At 37.7% G+C, this 20,259-nt stretch overlaps 1 protein-coding gene and 3 pseudogenes across 2 annotated transcripts in view; all 4 read right to left on the bottom strand.

The window, feature by feature from the left end:
- Positions 1-3,541, bottom strand: part of LOC102473117 (pregnancy zone protein) — a 58,986-nt gene extending 55,445 nt beyond the window's left edge. For both annotated transcript variants that reach the window (XM_006164863.3, XM_006164864.3), the window contains exons 1-3: positions 3,387-3,541; positions 1,203-1,386; positions 144-297 (exon numbers count right to left, since the gene is read on the bottom strand). In XM_006164863.3, the coding sequence (XP_006164925.1) occupies positions 144-297; positions 1,203-1,386; positions 3,387-3,490 (442 nt within the window). In that variant the 5' untranslated portion in view covers positions 3,491-3,541. The remainder of the gene's footprint in view (positions 1-143; positions 298-1,202; positions 1,387-3,386) is intronic.
- Positions 3,542-10,023: 6,482 nt separating this feature from the next.
- LOC102478134 (serine/threonine-protein kinase VRK1 pseudogene) lies at positions 10,024-18,518 on the bottom strand (annotated as a pseudogene).
- LOC106733435 (translationally-controlled tumor protein pseudogene) lies at positions 16,686-17,223 on the bottom strand (annotated as a pseudogene).
- Positions 18,519-19,690: 1,172 nt separating the features above from the next.
- LOC102477695 (protein kish-A pseudogene) lies at positions 19,691-19,976 on the bottom strand (annotated as a pseudogene).
- Between the last annotated feature and the right edge of the window lie 283 nt (positions 19,977-20,259).

The raw sequence follows: 20,259 nt of genomic DNA, 5'->3' as shown, positions 1-20,259 counted from the left end.
ACACAGAGATTTTTCCAATGAAACCACCCAATAAGAACCTGGGATAGTAACAGCATGGCAGAATTCCCACCACTGCAGAATAAAGTGATAAAAGAACCTCCCCTTACCCCCAAAGTTACCCTCGCTCACTTGGTTTCTTATACCTGTTTGTCCGGGTTTGTAGATGGGTTTGTCAGTCTGCATGAAGATGAGGTTCTCTGCTTTTAGGATGTTCATTGGCTTCCTCTGTACAAAATGCTGGGTTGGCCCGGTAACCTGCACAGTGATGAATGCCAAGGAGGATGGCAAGTCTGGAATCTGTAAAACAGAAATGAGCTGCAGAATCTGTCCAGACCCACTACTGAATGGCTCAGTTTTTATGATGTTCTGTTTTCCTGGTGAGCCCATGAAAAATTAGTAAGAAACAAGGGCTGGGATTATGCCCTTTATTTTCTAAGTAGATTATTGTGATTTGTAATGTGGTAGCAACAATTTGTTGATTTGCTCAAAAGAGAAAATATTGTAATGAAACAAACTGATTTTCAACCTATTCCTGAGAGTGAAGGAAATGACATGTTTATATTTTCACAGCAATAAGGTGACATTAAAATAATTATAAAATTTTATTTTCCCAAGGTCAACCACAATGTTATACCAGTATGATTAAACATTTAATATCTTAAGTAATAAAAAGTGATAAGAAAAATATATCATTTGTCAGCCATCTGTGAGATATTAGATAATTCACTGGACTTTAAGAATCTCAGTGTTGGGGACCAGCGGGTGGTGTGATAGTTAAGACGCTGGACATTCCCACATGACCAACCACAGTTCGAGTCCTGGACCTGGCAGCTTGCTTTCTCTCTCTCTGTGTGTGTGTTTCTCTCTGGTCAAATTAAAATGAATGAATGAATAAATAAAATTAAATAAATAATTCTCTTTAAAAAAATCTCAGTGTTTATATCCATAGTAGTGTGAGCATTATTTTCCTCAGAAGTTTACTTTAAAATCAAATGAAATCCCTCCTACAACTATGGTTACCTTTCACACACCACTTTATATCTGTGTAAATGTTATGTGAACATGTTCACTAGAACTTTCATTCTTAAACCTGAACTTGAAATTCACTCTACAGTCCTCCATTTTGTTTTTTGTTTTTGAGAAATCAGAACACAAGGTATTTGTGTCCAGCGTGGACTCTGACAGCCCAGAATGGTACTGACAATGAAGGGACTGCAGTAGAAAGCATTCTTCTCTGCCACCACGTCTGTGAGGAGCTTCTTGCTCTGTGTTTCATAATCGAGAGTTATGTTGAGCATCACTTTCTCATTCAGTTGGCTAAGGACGACACAGGCCTTTTCAGGAGCTTCGGCATAGAGCTGTGATGGGACCACCACCATGTACTGCCTGTGGAGAAGAACATCTGGGTCAGTCATGAGGAGTAAAGGAGACATAGTCAGTGTGGACGTGGTCTGGGTCATCTTTGCTGTTATCACCAATCATGTGTTAGCAGGAACATATTCTTCAAAGGCCAACCCAAAAGATCTGAGGAACTCTGTAAACCCCACATTAAAACATGGGTATGGTTTTCCCATGCTGTAGAAAGAGTCATCCTCAGGATACTGGAAAGCATAATAGCCATCAGTAAGTTGTTCCATATTTGAGATAGAAATTTCAAATGTACATCATGAAGATAAATCAGCATATCATAATTAAAAGCATGAAGAACCTGACTGTTGGTGGTCTTGAGTTTCATACAGATGATACCATGAATCTCTTTGTTCTAGGAATCACTAAACAAATCTACTTTTAATATGTGAAGAGAAGCTAAATTGCTTTTTGCTATGGCGTCTGAAGCAGTCCTAGCTCTCTTCTTTCTTTCACTTTCTGGTAAAGAAAGAAAAGTCAAATCAATCCAGGCTAATCACCTGACATATCACCATGTTACTGTGGTTTGAATGTGCTCTCAAAATTCATGTGTTGAGATGTAGTTGTGATGGGATTAAGAAGGTAGAAACTTAATGCAACTGCTGTGGCCAAGAGCCTTTGGGAGAATAAGGTCAGTAGCATACACGTGATCAACTGCTGGTGGGTTTATAAGGAGAGGAAATGAGACTAGAGACAGACACTTGGACGTAGACAGACATATGCACCCCTGCTCTCTCACCATATGATATCCTGCCCCACCTTGGGGTGCCTCCAAAGGAGACCCTCACCAGAAGTGACTCCTGGACTTGAGACCTCAAAACTACGAGCTGAATAAACTCACAGTGTTTTTATAAATTACAGTCATACATGTTTTCTTTTATTAGCAATAGAACAAAGTAGGACACATATACACCCCGAAATGAATCCACTTTCCTGTCACTGCCTGCCTTTCACTTACAATCACCCAAACATTACAACTCTGGGAGGCTGCATCTTTGCATGCGCCCCTCTTTTTCTGAGTGTTCTTGTCCATGTGGAAAACTATTCACTTCCTAAAGCTTAATGCAAAGGCAACATTCTCTACGCAAAGTTTGGTGATGTCTCTTCTCTTATATCAGGTCCCATGAAGAGTAAATATTTTGTGGCTATTCTCACAGAATCCTCAAAGCCTGCTTCTGATTTATCAATAGTGTTGTATTTCATTCTCTGGGCACCATCTTTCTTCTCTTCTGTATTTTGAGGTATTAAAGGCAGGGTCTGAATTTTTTCATTTGTATATTCTCAAGACCTAATGTCAGCCCCTAATGGTTTGCTGAAAGACTGAGTGAACTGGCACCCAAATCCTGGCTGGTCCATAGGCAAGGCATGCAGCTTGCCATCTCAGCAATTTCTGGCTTGGAAAAAAACACAGAAACTGGGCCACGTTACATTAGTCAAGCTACTGCAACCCTTTTGTAAGCCAAAAAAGCACTTGTCCTAAGTTTGGTTTTGGTGGGAATCTTAGAGTCTCATCCCTCTCCTGTGTTTCTGAGTTTTCTAGAAGAGGAGTATGTCTCTTTCCATGTGAGCAAAAAATAACTTACAGACTTTTCTAAGCCTTTTGACAACATATAATTGCATAGGGAATACAGAAACAAAGGTCAAGAAGGACAAAACAGGGACCAGCAGTTGATGTAATGGCTATGTTGCTGGACCCCCATGGAGGCGACCGCCGTTTGAGTTTTGGACCCGGTGGCTTAAACTCACGCCAGGCATGTGTGCATGTGTGCCCAAGATCCCAAGAGGAGAATGGAGAAGGGATTGTGGCATGGCCATCCCCCCTAGGGGGTGATTTCTCGCTTTCTGTCTCTCTCTGTCTCTCTCTGTCTTTCTGGCACAGAGCATGCATGCCCTATAGCAAAAACCTCTCAAAAAAAAAAAAATAAAGAAGGACAAAACACAATGGGAAAGAAGGAGGGCAACAGAGAAATATTGCTTACGGATTTGTAGTAGCTGAGGCATCTCTGGGAAGGAGCAAGAAGAGTAGAATCCAGACTGGCTTCGGCAGTGGGTTTCCCCTCATGGTGTGGCGAGGGTGAGGCATGTGGGAGCCTGAGCCCTTCAGGCTTTGAACTCTGTTCTTGCTCCAGATTCACTGGTTTTTATTTTACCCGATGGGCAGTGAGAGTAAATGGCTAACCATTTATTTCTGTAACATATTAACTACTTCCAGTATAAAAAAATCAATTCCAGACTATTTCCATGACCATCAATATTCTTTCATCTATTTTCTCAAATTTTCTAAATGCTGGACAAATTGTACCTTCAGGTTACTTTTGGTTAAGGTTACTAATTAACACCTTAAGTATTTTTCAGGAAAAGCAAAATAAATAAATTACATTGTTTGATGAAATGAATCAAAATCTTTTTCTTCCTTTCATTTTTCTTTCTACTTAGGAGCTCTATATCTAAAATCTCTTCATGGTAGTTTAGGAAGTATTAGAAGTACTTATCCAAGATCGACTTTATAAGACTCTAATGTTAGCAGGAAATGAAATCAACCACAGAGTTTTAAGCAAAATAGATATGGAGCCAATCATTCCACTGTTTAAAAGCTTTAACTTTTGCTTTTTACACCTATTCTTATATTAATTTATTATAAAGAAAATGATTGTGGGCTGGCCCTATAGATCAGGGGTTAAGGAAGTTGGAGCCCACATGGCTGACTGCAGTTTGAATCCCAGTTCTGGCAGCTTGATAAACACAATGGGTGTGTGTGCACATGTGTCCCAAATCCTGATGGGATGAAGAAATGAAGGAAAAAGAATTACGGCATGAGCATACCTCATTGAAGGGTGCTTTCATCTTTCTCTGTCTGGCAAGCGCATGTGCCCTTTGGCAACATAAAAAGAGAGAGAGAGAGAGAGAGAGAGAGAGAGAGAGAAAATAAGTTCATTTGGTTCCAACAACCATGTAATAAAGTTATCATTTCCCAATTCACTCTAGGATATAAAGCCAGTGAATAAATTTTATTCTATAATAACTTTACATTTCTCTGATTAACATTCTCATTTAGTTTATCTTCAGTGTTATAAAAATATTTTATCAATAGTGAATCGTCATCCTGTTTGCATTCTAAGGGTGACTAAGATGTTAGAATCTATTTCTATGAAATCTTAAAAATAAGAAATATTCCCCTGTTACATTATTATATAAAGGTTCCCACACAATTGAAGTTTGTATATTTCAAGTAGAGAACTGTTCTAAACTATAAGCTAAGAGAGAAAGAGAGACAGGCATTTCCAAGGATGGAGAATATTTTCTTGGGTTCACCTTTAAATTTTTCCTAGGCAGGTCTCAACATACTTTTTGTGTATGACCTGAAAGAGTGGAGAAATAAAGACGACATATGTGAAGTGACAAGCTTTGGTGACCTGCAAAACTACAGATGTGTGAGGAATTAAAATTCCAGTGATAATAATAAACTATGGGTGAAAAATTGCAAAGTCAAATGTGATAATAACTTGTAATAAATAGTGAATAACTTTTGAGAGATCTTTGCATCAATTTTTTCCAAGCATGATTATATTTTTGAGACATGTACATAATCTGATCAAATATAAAATGACTAAATATAAAAAGTCCTTTTTTTGATGAAGCAAAACTTATCATCATAGTTCAAACTTTTAGAATGGAAGAATACATTTGAAGTGTTATCAAAATTTTATCACTATGACTTGTAATTAAAAATATTATATAGAGTATATGAATAGAGAAGACTTAATGCTAGGCAAAGCAAGTTAGATTATGAAAGACAGACTTTGTATGTTCCCGCTGAATATATACTAAATGTCTGCACTTCAAGGTAGAAACTGAAAGAGTGAAAGAAGACACAATGGCAGAAATGGCAAGTGTCAGAGCTGGCAGGTGGTATGGTGGTTAAGGGTGCTAGATTCCCACATGGCTGACCGTAGTTCAAGTCCTGGACCTGGTAACTTGCTTTCTCACTTTCCTCCTCTCTCTTTCTCACTCTGTCCCCCTCTGGCCAAATTAAAATCAATAAGATAATAAATAAATAAAGTCCAATATGATAATTTTTTAAAGAATTATTTTGTTGGGACCAGCAGTTAATGTAATGGCTATGTTGCTTGTCTCCCATGTAGCCAACCGCGGTTCAAGTCCCAGACCTGGTGACTTAAACTCATACTGGGTGCATGTGTGTGCGTGCCCAAGATCCCTAGAGGAGAATGAAGGAGAAGGGATTGGGGTGTGGCCATCCCCCCTCGGGGGGGGTGATTTCTTGCTCTCTGTCTCTCTGTCTTTCTGGAGAGCACATGCGCCCTATAACAAAATAAAAATCCTCTCAAAAAAAAAAAGAATTATTTTATTTAACTTTATTTATCCATTTATTTATTTATTTCAATTTGACCAGAGAGGGACATGTAGAGAGAGGAAGAGAGAGAGAAAGTGAAAATTACTTTATTTAGCTTTATTTATTTATTTATTTATTTATTTAGAGGGACAGAGAGAGAGGGAGAGGGAGAGGGAGAGAGAGAGAGAAAGAGAGAGAGAGAGAGAGAGAGAGAGAGTAAGAAAGCAAACCACCAGGTCTAGGACCCAAACCATCGTCAGCCTTGTAGGAATCCAGTGCCCTTAACCACCACACCACCTGCTGGCCTCCAATAAAACTAATCTTAAAAAAAAAAAAAAAAAAAAAAAAAAGAGGGAACCAGCAGTTAGCGTAATGGCTATGTCGCTGGACTCCCATGTAGTCGACCACAGTTTGTGTCCCGGACCCAGTGGCTTAAAACTCACGCCGGGCGCATGTGTGTGCGTGCCCAAGATCCCGGGAGGAGAATGGAGGAGAAAGGATTGCGGTGTGACCATCCCCCCTGGGGGGTGACTTCTCGCTTTCTGTCTCTATGTCTCTCTCTCTGTCTGGCGAGCGCACGTGCCTTATAGTGAAAAACCTCTCCATAAAAAAAAAGAAAGAAAGAAACAGTAAGTGTAGCTACCAGAGACTGTACAGTGAGAGTGGACAGTTAGTGGTGGGAGAAAGAGGCTCATGGGAAAAAAATAAAAACAAAACCAAAAGAAACTAAACATTTAACAGACACAGAAATGAAAAGATATTGTATATGGTAATATCTTTGACTTGCCTGAAATTTATCCATGCTTTGAGAACCCAAATTGTATGTTGTAAAGATATACAATAAACGTAAATAAAAGATAAATATAATAAAAATGATTATCTTCTGGAAATCCATCCTCATTAATTTATGAGACTTCTTGTCTGATTCAAAATAACTTTGTTTTTCTTTAGAACTTATTTCATAGTAAAGAACATCATTCACAATTTAATATATACTTTCAAAATAACCAGTGGAGTGAATTTTGAATGTTCAGAATGTAATGTAATGTTATATGTTGAAGGTGATGAATATGTTTATATCCTTTGTGTGTTTATTGCACACAACATACATACTTTTTTTTTGGAGAGATTTTTGCTATAGGGTGCGTGCGCTCACCAGAAAGACAGAGAGAGACAGAGAGACAGAAAGAGAGAAATCACTCTCCCAGGGGGGATGGCCACACCACAATCCTTTCTCCTCCATTCTCCTCTCGGGATCTTGGGCACGCATTAAGTCACCGGGTGTGGGACTTGAACCATAGTTGGCTACATGGGAGTCCAGCGACATAGCCATTATGCCAACTGCTGGTCCCCCCTCCATACATACTTTTAAAAGCCATACTGTATCCCACAAAGTTGTATAATGATTGTATGTAAATCATAAATTACAATAAAAATAGGTAAAAAAAGTTTTAGTAGATCACTTAAAATATTTGACATTATAGGACAAAAACAATACTTTCTCAGCACAGTCAGCTAAGGCTTTTTTTTTTTTTTTTTGAGAGAGAGATTTGTTTTGCTAGAGGGTGCATGCACTCCCCAGAGAGACACAGAGAGACAGAAAGTGAAAAATCACTCCCCAGAGGAATGGCCATGCCACGATCCCTTCTCCTCCAATCTCCTCTCCGGAATTTGGGCACTCACACACGTGCCCAGCATGAGTTTTAGGTCAGCAAGTCTAGGACTTGAAGCACGGTTGACTACAAGGGAGTCCAGCGATGTAACCATTATGCCATCTGCTGGTCTCCGGTTCAGGCTGTTATACTCTTATGATCTTCAGACTGTATTTTTATTTCCTAAAAGAATTTTATTCAATAGGTAATCCTTCATACTTACTTGGCATCTAAAAGTTTTCATCATGACCAAGATGAGTAAAAAATGTAATATAAACGATACTTATAAAAGTGTAACATCACTTTTTAATGTATCCACTAAAATGCTGCAGTGGTTTGTTTCCTGTCACCATTCATTTAAAATATACATGAATTTTTTTAACCAGTTGGAAATTTTACATTACTCTTCTTTCTTTTGGATTTTGTATTTTCATTCTATTCCCCCAGGTAACTTTATCCTGGTGTTTCATGCTTGAAGGTATTTTATTGATTACCCTATCATACATTTCTTCAACTAAAGATAATCAAAACTATAAAAGAGGTTCTTCCGACTATAAAGTTCTAGGTAGTAGTAAAACGTTTCTAGGTTGAGATATTAAAATGATTATCAATATGTGTATTACTTATCAAAACTCCACACGTGTTATAATCTTTTATTTTTTTAATAGAGGTTTTTGCTATAGGGTGAGTGTACTTGCCAATGAGAGAGAGACACAAACATACAGATACAGAAAGCAAGAAATCCTCCTCCTCCCACCCCCCCAGGGGAGATGACCACGCTACAATCCCTTCTCCTCCATCCTCCTTTCAGGATTTTGGGCACACATGCACGCGTACCTGATGAGTTTCAAGCCACTGGGTCTGGGACTTGAACCAGGGTCAGCCATGTGGGGGTCCAGTAATGTAACCACTACACAACCTGCTGGCCCTGTATAATCTTAAGAAATACTAAGCATGAAGAAAAATTTTGAACGTAATTTCTTAGTGAAATAAATCATATTCATTTGGCTCCCTCAGATTATTGCTGGATTGAAACAAATTTCGGGACTAGCAGATGGAGTAATGGTTGTGTTGCTCTACTCACATGTAGTCAACCGGGTTTGAGTCCCCGACCCGGTGGCTTGACATTCATGCCCGCACAGCGCATGTGCACATGTGTCCCAAATCCCAAGAGGAGAATGGTGGAGAAGGGATAACAATGTGGCCATCCCCTGAGGAACGATTTCTTGCTTTCTGTCTCTCTCGCAAGTATACACATCTTATAGCAAAAATATCTCAAAACAAAACAAAACAAAACAAAAAAATCCTCCAAGTTTCAACTATCTGTTGTGTTCCTATCTTTTCTATTCTATGTTCTATTCTCTAACATTCCTATTGTATTTCCTATTGTATAAATGTGATCACTAAGAAAACGTATTCACATAAAGAATAAGAGAAAAATGGAGGAAGTTCTGTTATGATAACATCATTCAATTGTTTAGGCTTTTAAATTATAAGCCGAAGGATACATTATAATCCACATTAAAAAATTTTTTAATTGCTTATAAACCAATGAATTTGTCAGGCATCTTCAATTTTTTTAAAAAAGCAAAACACAGAGAACCTGATCAATTACAAAAGAATTTGGAAATCTATCATTAAAATCATTTTTATTTTTGGTTCCTAGGCAGTATGCAAAGAAGCCTTACCAGGACTTACAAATGATACCAATTATTATTTTCTTACTTAAAAACACAACTTTTAATCCAAAGACTAAGTAATTTTGAGAAAATTGAAATACACATTTAAATACACTCATGAAATGCTTTGATTTCATTAAAACGATCACCTGTACATTTAACTCATATGTATAGACCATATCTTCCTGAAATGTAATTTGAAACCAGTCCTCATCAGGTTAATAATCAAACTGGGCTTAATTCTGATAGGAAAAATGTCACTTCTTTTTCGGTTCTAATAAGATCACTAACACATCTCTACGGTGACTTCTGAATACCAAGAGAAGGAAAGGACGCTTGTCATTCAGATGGAGTAAGACATCTCCACCTCAGTCTTCCTTTCTGCGCTCTCTGCTTTATTTTTATGAAACTCTCAAGGGCACTATAAAGATTGCCAATAACTGAAGAAAGGAAGAAATGGTGTTTTTAAAAGAATTGCCATTATTTCTGCCACTCTCTATGATACGTCTAAGTACAGAGACTCTGGAAATGTGTCAAAAGAAGCAATTTCTAATGTCATGCTTTTCTTATACCAGAAATAGATTGAAGACAAGAGCCGTATGAGTCCTACCATGAGCCCTGATGAAGTTTGGCCGATGTCAGTATTTTGATTTTTTTATTGTATGTGAGACTAGCAAGAGGTTTTTCACTCCAAGATACATTTAAAATACATAATCTAACTAAAAGATAATATTTACATATTCAAATAAGCTCATAAGCCATGCTTTACTAGATGACCCGCATTATGATAGTGATTTTATGTAATTATTAACTACAATAGCCATAAGATTATTGATCATGCACAATTTTAAGGACTCTACAACGGATGTTGAAATACATTGAGGACAAAGCTGGATCTAAATGGTGGATTTTATTCAAATGTCAAAGGTAAATGTCATGGCATTCCGACAAATATTACACAGGGATCAAAAGTGATAAACATGAAGGTTTTTTTAACCACAATATTGAGAGCTTTAATAAAAAGGACAGGATAAAAGCTAAATTATAAAAAAGAATCCAAGCTAAGTTATGACTGCAATCATTGCATTACATATTTACATAAAATGATATACTAGAGGAAAAAATTAACTAGGAAAAGAGTTGACTTTGTAATTGCTGATAATTTTGTTAAATTGTAAAGCAAACAGATTTTTTTAATGATCAAAATATTTATTTTTGAAAGAAACTTTATGAAAGACATCTTTACCTTTGGACTTATTTTTAAAAGAGCATCATTTCCAAAGAGAAATTTGTTTACAGAACATTGAGCAACTGTGAGTGGGTTGAAAATGAAAGTTGTCCTATCACCTTCGTGTACATTGGGGGTGGTAGGGTTAGACTCACTGGCATATGTAGAATGAAACTGATGCTCATATTAACACATATAAAACATGAATAGCAATTTTTTCAATGAACAGAAGAAGTAGTATCTTGGTTGTAATCATTTATCTACCATGACAACTTGCAAATAATTCATATATTTTCTCTCCTCGTGGATACTTGGCATAGTAGAAAATGCTGGAAAAATCAAGGGATTATACCAACATGTTTCCATCTTTTGAGTACTTTCCTGACAAATTCTGAGAGGCAGGACAAATGTTAAAAATGAATATAGTGAAAGACTCATGTTTAAAACTATACTATATCAACATTCAGAGATCAGGCCAGGTGATTTGTCAACTGTAATTAGTCTGCTTTATTCAAGACTGCAGTAGTACTTTCTTCAATACACATTAAAAACTGAACTAGTGGCAAAATAATCTTCGACCCTGGCCACTCTTCTTCCTCTAACTCAGTCACCAGTGGAAGCTTTGTCTAGAAGGATAAAATAATTCATGCCTATATTGACATACCCCTGAGAACCGCCTGTGTATGTTTTTAAGTTATTTATCTAACTTTATTTATCATTATTACTAATTTTTAGTTTGCTGCAGGGCACACATGCTCATGAGAGAGAGATGGAAAGTGAGAAAGCAAGCCACTAGTTCTAGGACTGGAACAGTGGCTGGCCATGTGAAATCCAGTGCCTTAACCACATGCTGGCCTTGACCCCTGAGTGTTTTTATTTTTTAAAGAGATTTTTGCTATAGGGCTCTGGAGAGATAGAGTGAAACAGAGAGACAGAAAGTCTCTGCCCCCGGAAGCAGGGCTGGCCACGCAACATCCCTTCTCCTCCATTCGCCTCTCGGGATTTTGGGCACACACATACACGTCCCCAGCAGGATTTTCAAGCCTCTGGGTCCAGAACTTGAACCACCATTGGCCATGTAGGAGTCCAGCGATGTAATCATTATGTCATCTGTTGGTCCCGACCCCCGAATTTTGACACTACAACCTGCCAACTGTTCTACTTCCTCTGCTTCAGTCATCCTGAACTCCTCATTCTCCTCCAGCACTTGAGAACCTTCTTACTCAATTTAAAGCTTTTGTGCTTTTGTCTTGCCTTCTCCTCATTGCTGTGCTGCAGATGTTCACACGGCTAACTTCCTCAGCTGCTTAAACTCTGCTCATCCCTCAGCTTCTCCATGAGACTGGCCTGATCATCACAGCTTTAACATTGCGAAGTCTACCTCCTCATCTTGCGGCACTCCCTCGCTCCCTCGCTCTGCCTTCCTCATTTCCACGGCACTTGCCATTTTCTGACCTATTTTATGATCACTTACCTTCTTGTTTAGTGCCCATCTCCCCTCACTGGAATATGAGGCAGATACTATTTTGTTTTTCATAGTTCCTTGTCATCAAGAGCTATATCTCCTACTAACAAATACTCAATAATTTTTGATGAATAAATGGGTGAATCATGAACCCATAAGACACGACAGCTGCATTTTCCTCACAAAGTTTATAACAAAGATAAAAAAATGGAATTGCTGTATGCATAGATTTAATGTAACACAAAACAATAATATTTCAAGGAGAATGAATTAAGACTTACCAAGCATAATGTCTAGTTGGTCTTTCTGCAAGTAATCTTATAATGTAACAGATTCAACTACATGGTCTAATCAGCGGATCATGGAACTCTCTTTCTCTTTTATTATTGTCATGGATGAATATATATATATCCTGTGTAAATGTGGTTTAAAAATCATTAAAAATAATAGCTAAGTATAAGAAATGCAGTACTTTCATATATTTTTCTAGTTTATTACTAATTTTTGGGAGATTATTTCCATGTAACTTTCTTTTCTATTTTTTTAAGAGCCATTTTTGCTGTAGGGTGTGTGCCCTCATTGGAAAGACATAGCGAGATATCGAGAAATCATACCTCAGGGGGATTGTCTATGCTGCATTCCTTCCTCCATTCTCCTCTCCGGATTTTGGGCACACATGCACACATGCCTGGAATGAGTTTGAAGTCTCCAAATCTGGACTCGAACTGGAGTAGACCATGTGGGAGTCCAGTGACGTAACCATTACACCATGTGGTGGTCCCTATAACTTTCTTTTTGAAGTAGTATTAAAATAAAGACTTTACAAGCTTATAAAATCCCCTTTGAGTTTATGTATTTATTCCATAGTCAGTGAATGAATAAGTCAGTGAATGAATAAGGAATCAAAAGCTAATTAAAGGTCAATAAAGTAGTAAACAGGCTATTTATTTTCTGACTAATTTTGCAATAAAATGATAGTGAGTAGTGATGACTAGTAGCAATATAGCACTCTTTATAGCCTTTTTGTCAAATAAAAATGTGGATTTGAGACTAGTTGGTGGCATGGTCTTTAAGATGGCTGGATTCCTCATGACTGACTATGGTTTGACTCAGAGACTTGAGAACATGCCAGTCAAGTGTGTGTGTGTGTGTGTGTGTGTGTGTGTGTGTGTGTCTCCCCAGAATCCCAAGAAAAGAAATAGAGAAGGGACTGAGTGGTGACCATATCCCCTGGGGCAGGGTGCCTTTTCACATTCACTTTCCCTTTCTCTCCCTCTCTCTTTCTATCTCTCTCTGATGAACACATGTGCCCTCTGGCAATTTTTCTTTTAAAGTATAGATTTGAGAAATGATAATATGCAATTTTCTAAGAAGAAAACAGGCATACTTTTTTTAGTTTTTTTTTTTATATATAGGATGTGTGTTCTCACTGGAGAGAGAGAGGAGAGAGAGAGGGTGAGAGAAAGAGAGAGAGGAAGAGAGAGAGAGAAAGTGAGAAATCACCCCCAGGAGGGATGATCATGCCACAATCCCTTCTCTTCCATTCTCCTGTTGAGATTTTGGGGATGCGTGCACATGGACCTGGAGTGATTTTCAAGTCACTGGGTTTGAGACTTCAATCTTACAGCTGCCACCTTAACCTCCATGTCACCTGTTGGCCCTAGGCATACATTTTTAATAAATAATTCAGAGAAATAAGTTTATTATTTGGGGTGAATGGCGCCCATTTACTTATTTATAAAAATTTTGCCAGAATGTATGTGCACTTGCCAGAGGGAGACAGTGTTAAAAGAAAAGTGAGAAAGTATCCCTCATGGAACATGGATATGATGCAATTCCTTTTCCTCTGCTTTCCCTCTCTTCAGGATTGCAGGCACAAATGCACATACATCTGGCATGTTTCCCAAGCCACTGGGACAAGAATGGTGTTTTGTTTTTTTCTTTATTTTATTTTTTTAATCTAAAAGAAATTCTTCAGCTCCCATGATGACATCAAGGAGCTTTGAACTAGGGGGAAGGGGAGAGATGCTGTGAGAAAAAGAAGTAGACATGGTTCCATGAGCTCCCAACTACTGGGCTTGGCCCAAGAATGGGCGAGTTACACTCGGGAAAGTTACCACTCCTTTGGGTGTGGAAAATTAAGAATAGAACTATTAAAATAACAAAACATTAATTTAAAATAAAAAGCAGACTACACCTGGTTCAAAATAGAAATACTGACACATGTGGAGTCTTTTGTATTTTCCAGAAACTTTTAAGAGTACCTTTAAAGATAAATATGGATTGCTGGCAGAATGATAGTTAAAAGGAGAATAGTTTCAATGTTCAGAGAAAGATGATCCAAAATAAATATAACCTGTGCCTCCCTAAACATCCTAACAAATCAAAAGGTAGACTTAGGATCAAAGATGTTGCACTTTGTTTCAAATGGAAAGGTTATCTTTTGACTATAAAAGAAGAGAGTTGGAAAGAGTTAGAAAATTGAGAAAAATGGATTGAGGTTTCTGAACAGGTGGAGGGATTTCCTCAGGCAAAATAGAGAAATAAAAGAGATATTGAGGTGAAAAAAAGCCCTGCAATAAAAAACACTTTTCAAATGGCTAGTTTTTGACCAAGCATGGATAAGAATAATCTTATAGATAGAAAATTGAATGAATATCTTTGGTAACTTGGTAAGACATTAATAACAAGATTAATAACTTGGTAAGACATCCTCAAAATTTACACGAGGAGTGTTTCTTCCCATGGTCTGTTACCTTTACCAATACCTTTGACTTGTTAAGTCATGCATAATTTGTTGCTGTAGTTAGAAAAGATAAACTATTTTAAAATAAACGTGAACACTTTCTCAGTCTTACAGAACCATTAACCCTGAGATGACTGAACCACCTCATAGTTTAAGCTAGCGTCTGACCCAGTGATGTAGGCTGGAAGGACTGGATTCAGTTAACCACCATCTTAAATGATTCTGATCTCCTTCACGGCACTGTGTCCCATTTGTGTGTGAACCTATCCCTCCCCCCTCCCCTCCAACCATCTGACTGACTTGACGAGTAAAAACAGCAGAGTGAGTGGATGCTGGGATATGCGTATTACAAACAAAAATGGGAAAAGAGATCGATGAAAGAGTTTATTGAGCCTTTATTCTTTGCCAAACATTACTAGGTCTTTTTGGGTCTTGGCTTTGATGCTGAAAGTAAGGAAGACCATTATTCCTCTCCTCTAAGACTGCAACAACTGATGTTACCTCTCAATGTTGTTGTAACAATATACATCAGATTTGACTAAACAGCTTTTTTAGTCTCTAAAGAGATAGGTTGTAAAAGAAAATTAGAGATTATAACATTTCATTTCATGAAGTAGTTTCTTATTTATTTATTTTTTTTTGTAAAACAAAATAAATTTTACTTAGATGTTTCCTAGAATTCATTCCAAGTAGATAAAATGGTCTCTTTTTTTTTGAAAGGATTTTGCTATAGGGGGTGTGCAATAGGCAGAAAGACAGAGAGAGACAGAGAGACAGAAAGCAAGAAATCACTCTCCAGGGGGATGGCCACACCACAATCCCTTCTCCTCCATTCTCCTCTCGGGATCTTGGGCACACATGCATATATATATATGTATATACACACACACACACACATATACATAGGCAACAAGAAATGGAAAATTATTTATTGATGATAACATGTAAGATTAAGCCACTATACAGTACATTCTGGATAGGAAATTGTATTTTGTGTGCTGGATGATGATCAGTGAATATGTGTAAAATAAAAAAAAAGTGATCTTTAAATAGGCTTTATGTTCCAAATAGCAGATTCATTTTAAAATAATTTCTAAATAATTTTTTTAAAGAAAAAAGAGGAGGCATTTCGTCTTTTTACCTTTATGGGTAATTACTAGCCAAAAATATCGAATTAATACTACTTACAATACGTAATTTCTAGCTAAGATTGAAGCCTCTTTTAGGTTTGAAATTTTAACTGAATTTCAATTGAACCTTAAATGTTAACCATAGACTTTTTTTTTTATGGCCACCAAAAAATTGTGTATTTGTTATCAAGCGAGAAGAAACTTTCATCTTAAGTTTTGTATTTCCTTAAAAGTGAGGACTTTGACAGATATTTTTATCCATTCCAGGAAGGACACAATGATTAGAAAAGTGGACATCATACGTAGTAATTTTTCTTGTACTCCTAAATCTCAAACACATACAGCTTGAGCCAGCTTGAAGAGTATAACTTGAAGATCTGGGAATTTCATACATTAGGCTTTACTAAATTACACAAAGTATTTTTTTTAAAGTGTGCATTCCAAAGACATAGATTATTTAATTACTGCTCCCACTGTACAAGACTAACAGAAATAAAACACAATAGAAAAGGAGGGGAAAAGTCCAATGACAGGAAAAGAAAAAAATGGAATCCAGCATTTGATTTTCTTCTGGACTCCCTTTCTGGTTCCTGAATGGGTCTGAGTGACCTCCTCTCTCTGTGAGTTTGAGAATTCTGTATCTTCTAGATTCTGTGCTTTCTTCAATTTCCTTCTTTCTCTTCCTTGTTACTGTTTTTGCTTTCAAGCCTCCATTCTCCACAACGCTGAGGGCCAGTTTGCCATCATTGGGATTTCCTATGGCTGCTAGTCCTTGCAAAAGAATCTCTCATAAATTTTGATTAAGAAAATTTTTTTGAGTTTAAATGCATTTTATTTTTAGACAACCTACATGACATGTTTTTTCCCTTAAAAACAATGCCTCCACTCCAAATAAATCACAGTCAAAATAAATGAAGAGCTCAAGATGACATCAGCCCCATTTGTCTTTAGTCCTGGTGTTTTGTGGGTGACAAGCAACAGTCAGTTATGATGACAGGTGATAGATCCTAAGTCATTGCCAAATTTGTTAGCATTTTTCCATTTCTAAACCGTCCTTAAAGAAAATCATACATGGAATCACACCATCCTCACGGTAGTCCAGTAGAGCAACCATGCCATCTGGATTCATGTTTTCACCCATAAAAAACTGTAGATTTTGAAATTAGCAAGAATATGCTTGATTCGTTCTGCAGCCCCTGTCATAAACGGTTTTACTCTTTCTGGTCTCTGTTCTTCAAGTTTGCCTTTGATTGATTTCATGTAATCCTTGATGGACTTCTTGTAGGCTTCTTTTGTGAAGCTGGTTTCTAATAAGTGATGGTTCATGACAATGTCAACACCAGTGACTACTGTGCTTTTCGTACCTTCACCCTCTGGGCCTTCAGCAGAGGCATTTCAACCAATGAGCGAGTCATCAATGTCACCCTCTGTCCTACTGACCATCTTCCCCTCCACCTCCAGGCACAGCCCGTCTGCGATCTCCCGGATCTTGTAAATGTCGGAGAACATCTCATCGTGGCTGATGAGGTCCCCATAGATAATCATGGTAGCTGCTAGAGGGGGACCACTGCGGCACTTGCTGAGTGAGAGCCCAGAGCTTGGAGCCAGTGCGCTGCAGCCTAACGGCGCTCTGGGGTAGAGGGGAGGGGGCGGAAAAGCTGATTAAAAAGTTTTTCAGGAGGCCAGCAGTTAGCATAATGGCTATGTCGCTGGACTCCCACGTAGTTGACTGCAGTTCGAGTCCCTGACCCGGTGGCTTAAACTCACGCCAGGCGCATGTGCGTGTGTGCCCAAGATCCTGAGAGGAGACTGGAGGAGAAGGGATTGCAGTGTGGCCATTCCCCTGGGGGATGATTTCTCACTTTCTGTCTCTCTGTCTCTCTCTGTCTTTTTGACGAGCGCACGCACCCTGTAGCAAAAACCTCTCAAAAAAGAAAAAATGTTTTTCAGTGTAGTCCAGTAACTTCACTGTTTCCATGTATTTAGCAACTTCACCTGGCTTGTTTTTCTCAGGGAAACATTTGTCTATCAAACCTGCAATATTTTCTCTGTATCTAGTTTTGGAATCTCTAACATAATTAGAATCTTTCTAATTATCCTCCCAAGGAAGATGGCCACTGACCACTGGATCATGCAATAACCAAGTATTTCCAAAGCACCACGTCCTGATGGGACCATGCCATTGTGCGCATCAATGCTTGTGAATTCGATGGTGCCACTACATTCCTCTTTGTACTTTGTGAACTCCTGGGCAGTTAAGCAAGGCCATAATTTACCAGGTCAACCTAGTAAGGATTTTTGTAGCTCAGGAGCGGATTTGAAACTTTGATATCTCCGTGTACATACGCTTGTTCATGAATGTATTCTAGAATATCCAGAATTCTCCATCTTAGCTTCAAGACAGTTTTCCCAGAAAATCTTTGGCATTTGCTTCATGTATTTTTGAAGGTCACTCTCAAAGTGATCTAGTATCATAAACCTGTAACTTTTCCCATGTTTATCATGCAGACCAGACCCCCAATACTTAGGAACACCCAGGTAGTTCAATGTATGGCCACGAATCCATTTTTGAATTTGCTCTGGTTTTGCAGCTTGTTGATAAAACTTTAATTCAGTAAAATGGGATCCATTATCACTGGGTTCCACTTTGACAACACAGAGTGCATCACTGCTGACCAATTGCGAAGAATTCTTATCGGCAACATAAATACAAGCAAAGCCACCTTGACCAATGGGTAATCCAAGTTTCCATCCTTTTTTTTTCCATGTCAGTTATTTTCTCCCCAGCTGCAAACCATTCTGTAAGACGTCTCTTTGCAGGGCCCTGTCTTCCAGCTTGAGCTGGTTTTACATGAGGCATTTTCTCCCAAGCTGCATTTATTATAAACTTATAATAAATGTCCTACTGTCAATTTTTGTGTCACATTGCCAAGATTCCTCTTGCCTAGACAAAAAATTGCTAAACATCTTCTTTTACCAACAAAGCTCAAAGATACCTAACTTGTAAGTAGGTGTGAAAACTGTTTATCACTGTCTGTCTAGCAAGCACACCGCCCTATAGCAGAAAACAACAATAACAACAACAAAAAACAAACAAACAAACAAAAACTGTTCTGTTTATCACCTTCAAGTTACACAAGAGATTACAGTTCTAGTTGACACATCAAATGCTATACTAGAAAACAAAACAAAACATAGTTCATTTGAGGGCAATTAAGACAAACGTTTCATTTTTGAAGCTCTGACACTATGAAGAATGAAAAGCACACACGGGATGATCATTCTATAACTGTTCTGGTTTGTTCTTTTCATTCTAAGAATGCTGTCTTTATCAAGAATGAATGTGAACTGGTAAGACTGATGCTTTAAGACATTTATCTATACTTGACCAGAGGCTGTAGAGGCTACTATGCCAGCTGGGTATTCTAAATCCTCTTATTTTAAATATGGACATTTTTCCAATGCTATTATTAAGTCACATGTCATTCATTTTCCTCCTTAAGAACTGCATAGGCTTGTTTTAAAGATGTGTAATAAACTACAGAGTTTGCTGAGAGGTATTCTGGTTAATGACCAATGTATGGTGCAACCAGTCGAAAAACAAGCGTTATTAAACATGAACGTAATCCTTGCCAACATGAAGAGAACCATTTTTCTCTCAATAAAAAATCTAGTCCACAAAAGGTCTCATCCTATAAAGATTTATTATTTCCAAACCACAGGGAAAAGAACTGCACTAATTTACCAGTTTTGTTCTCTACTATGTGCCTTTAAGATACCGCACTAAAAATTGGTAATCTGACACAAAAGAACACTTACATTTGCAGAATTTAATATTGTAATGACAGTGCTGAGGTTGACTGCTGCAGACTATTAAGCTCTTTGGGTATGGTTATATCTTCATTATTTATTGAAAACATTGGTCCAATAACATAAAAATCGAGAACAGCATCCAGAAATGTATCTCATTCAGTGTTCAGAGATAAAAGAATTAACCATTCCTTCCATTATTTTCTGCAGATAAGTTCTTGCTCATGATGAAATCTGATGTTGATTAAGTGCTGGCATTTTACTAAGCAGTAGCTTGGAAGAGGATGAAGGATATATGAAGAGGATGCTGAAGGCCATCAGTATATAGCACACTGCAATGCACGGGCTCTAGGGTTCACCAATTCTGGGAACTTCCAAAATATACCCAACAGTCCAGTTTTATTTCTGTCTAGGAGGCTGGGTGCCAAGGATCAGATATAAGCACAGGTGCATATAAGCAGCAAGATTACAGTCAACAGACTCTGAAAATTGAAAATGGCAGACATAATGAGGCTGGTGGTTCCGCAGCCACATTGTTTCATAAAGTAGTTTCTGGAATCCCCTTCTGGCAACAAGACTGGAACCATTTATTTCTCCAACATGTGAAGAATAAATTAAGATACAGGTGCCAATTTTTAATTACTATTATTATTATTTTAATGTTACAATTTCTACATTTAATTGTTGTGTTTTTCTATAGTGCCCATTATGGTTTTTCAAAGCATGCATGCAGTATGTGACAAAAAAATCAAGGATTTTACCATATACATAATTTAAACAGAAAACCTTAC

This window comes from Tupaia chinensis, unplaced genomic scaffold (genome assembly GCF_000334495.1).
Source record: "Tupaia chinensis unplaced genomic scaffold, TupChi_1.0 Scaffold143747_1, whole genome shotgun sequence".
Taxonomy (NCBI): Eukaryota; Metazoa; Chordata; class Mammalia; order Scandentia; family Tupaiidae; genus Tupaia; species Tupaia belangeri.
This window is presented reverse-complemented; position numbering and strand designations above follow the sequence as displayed.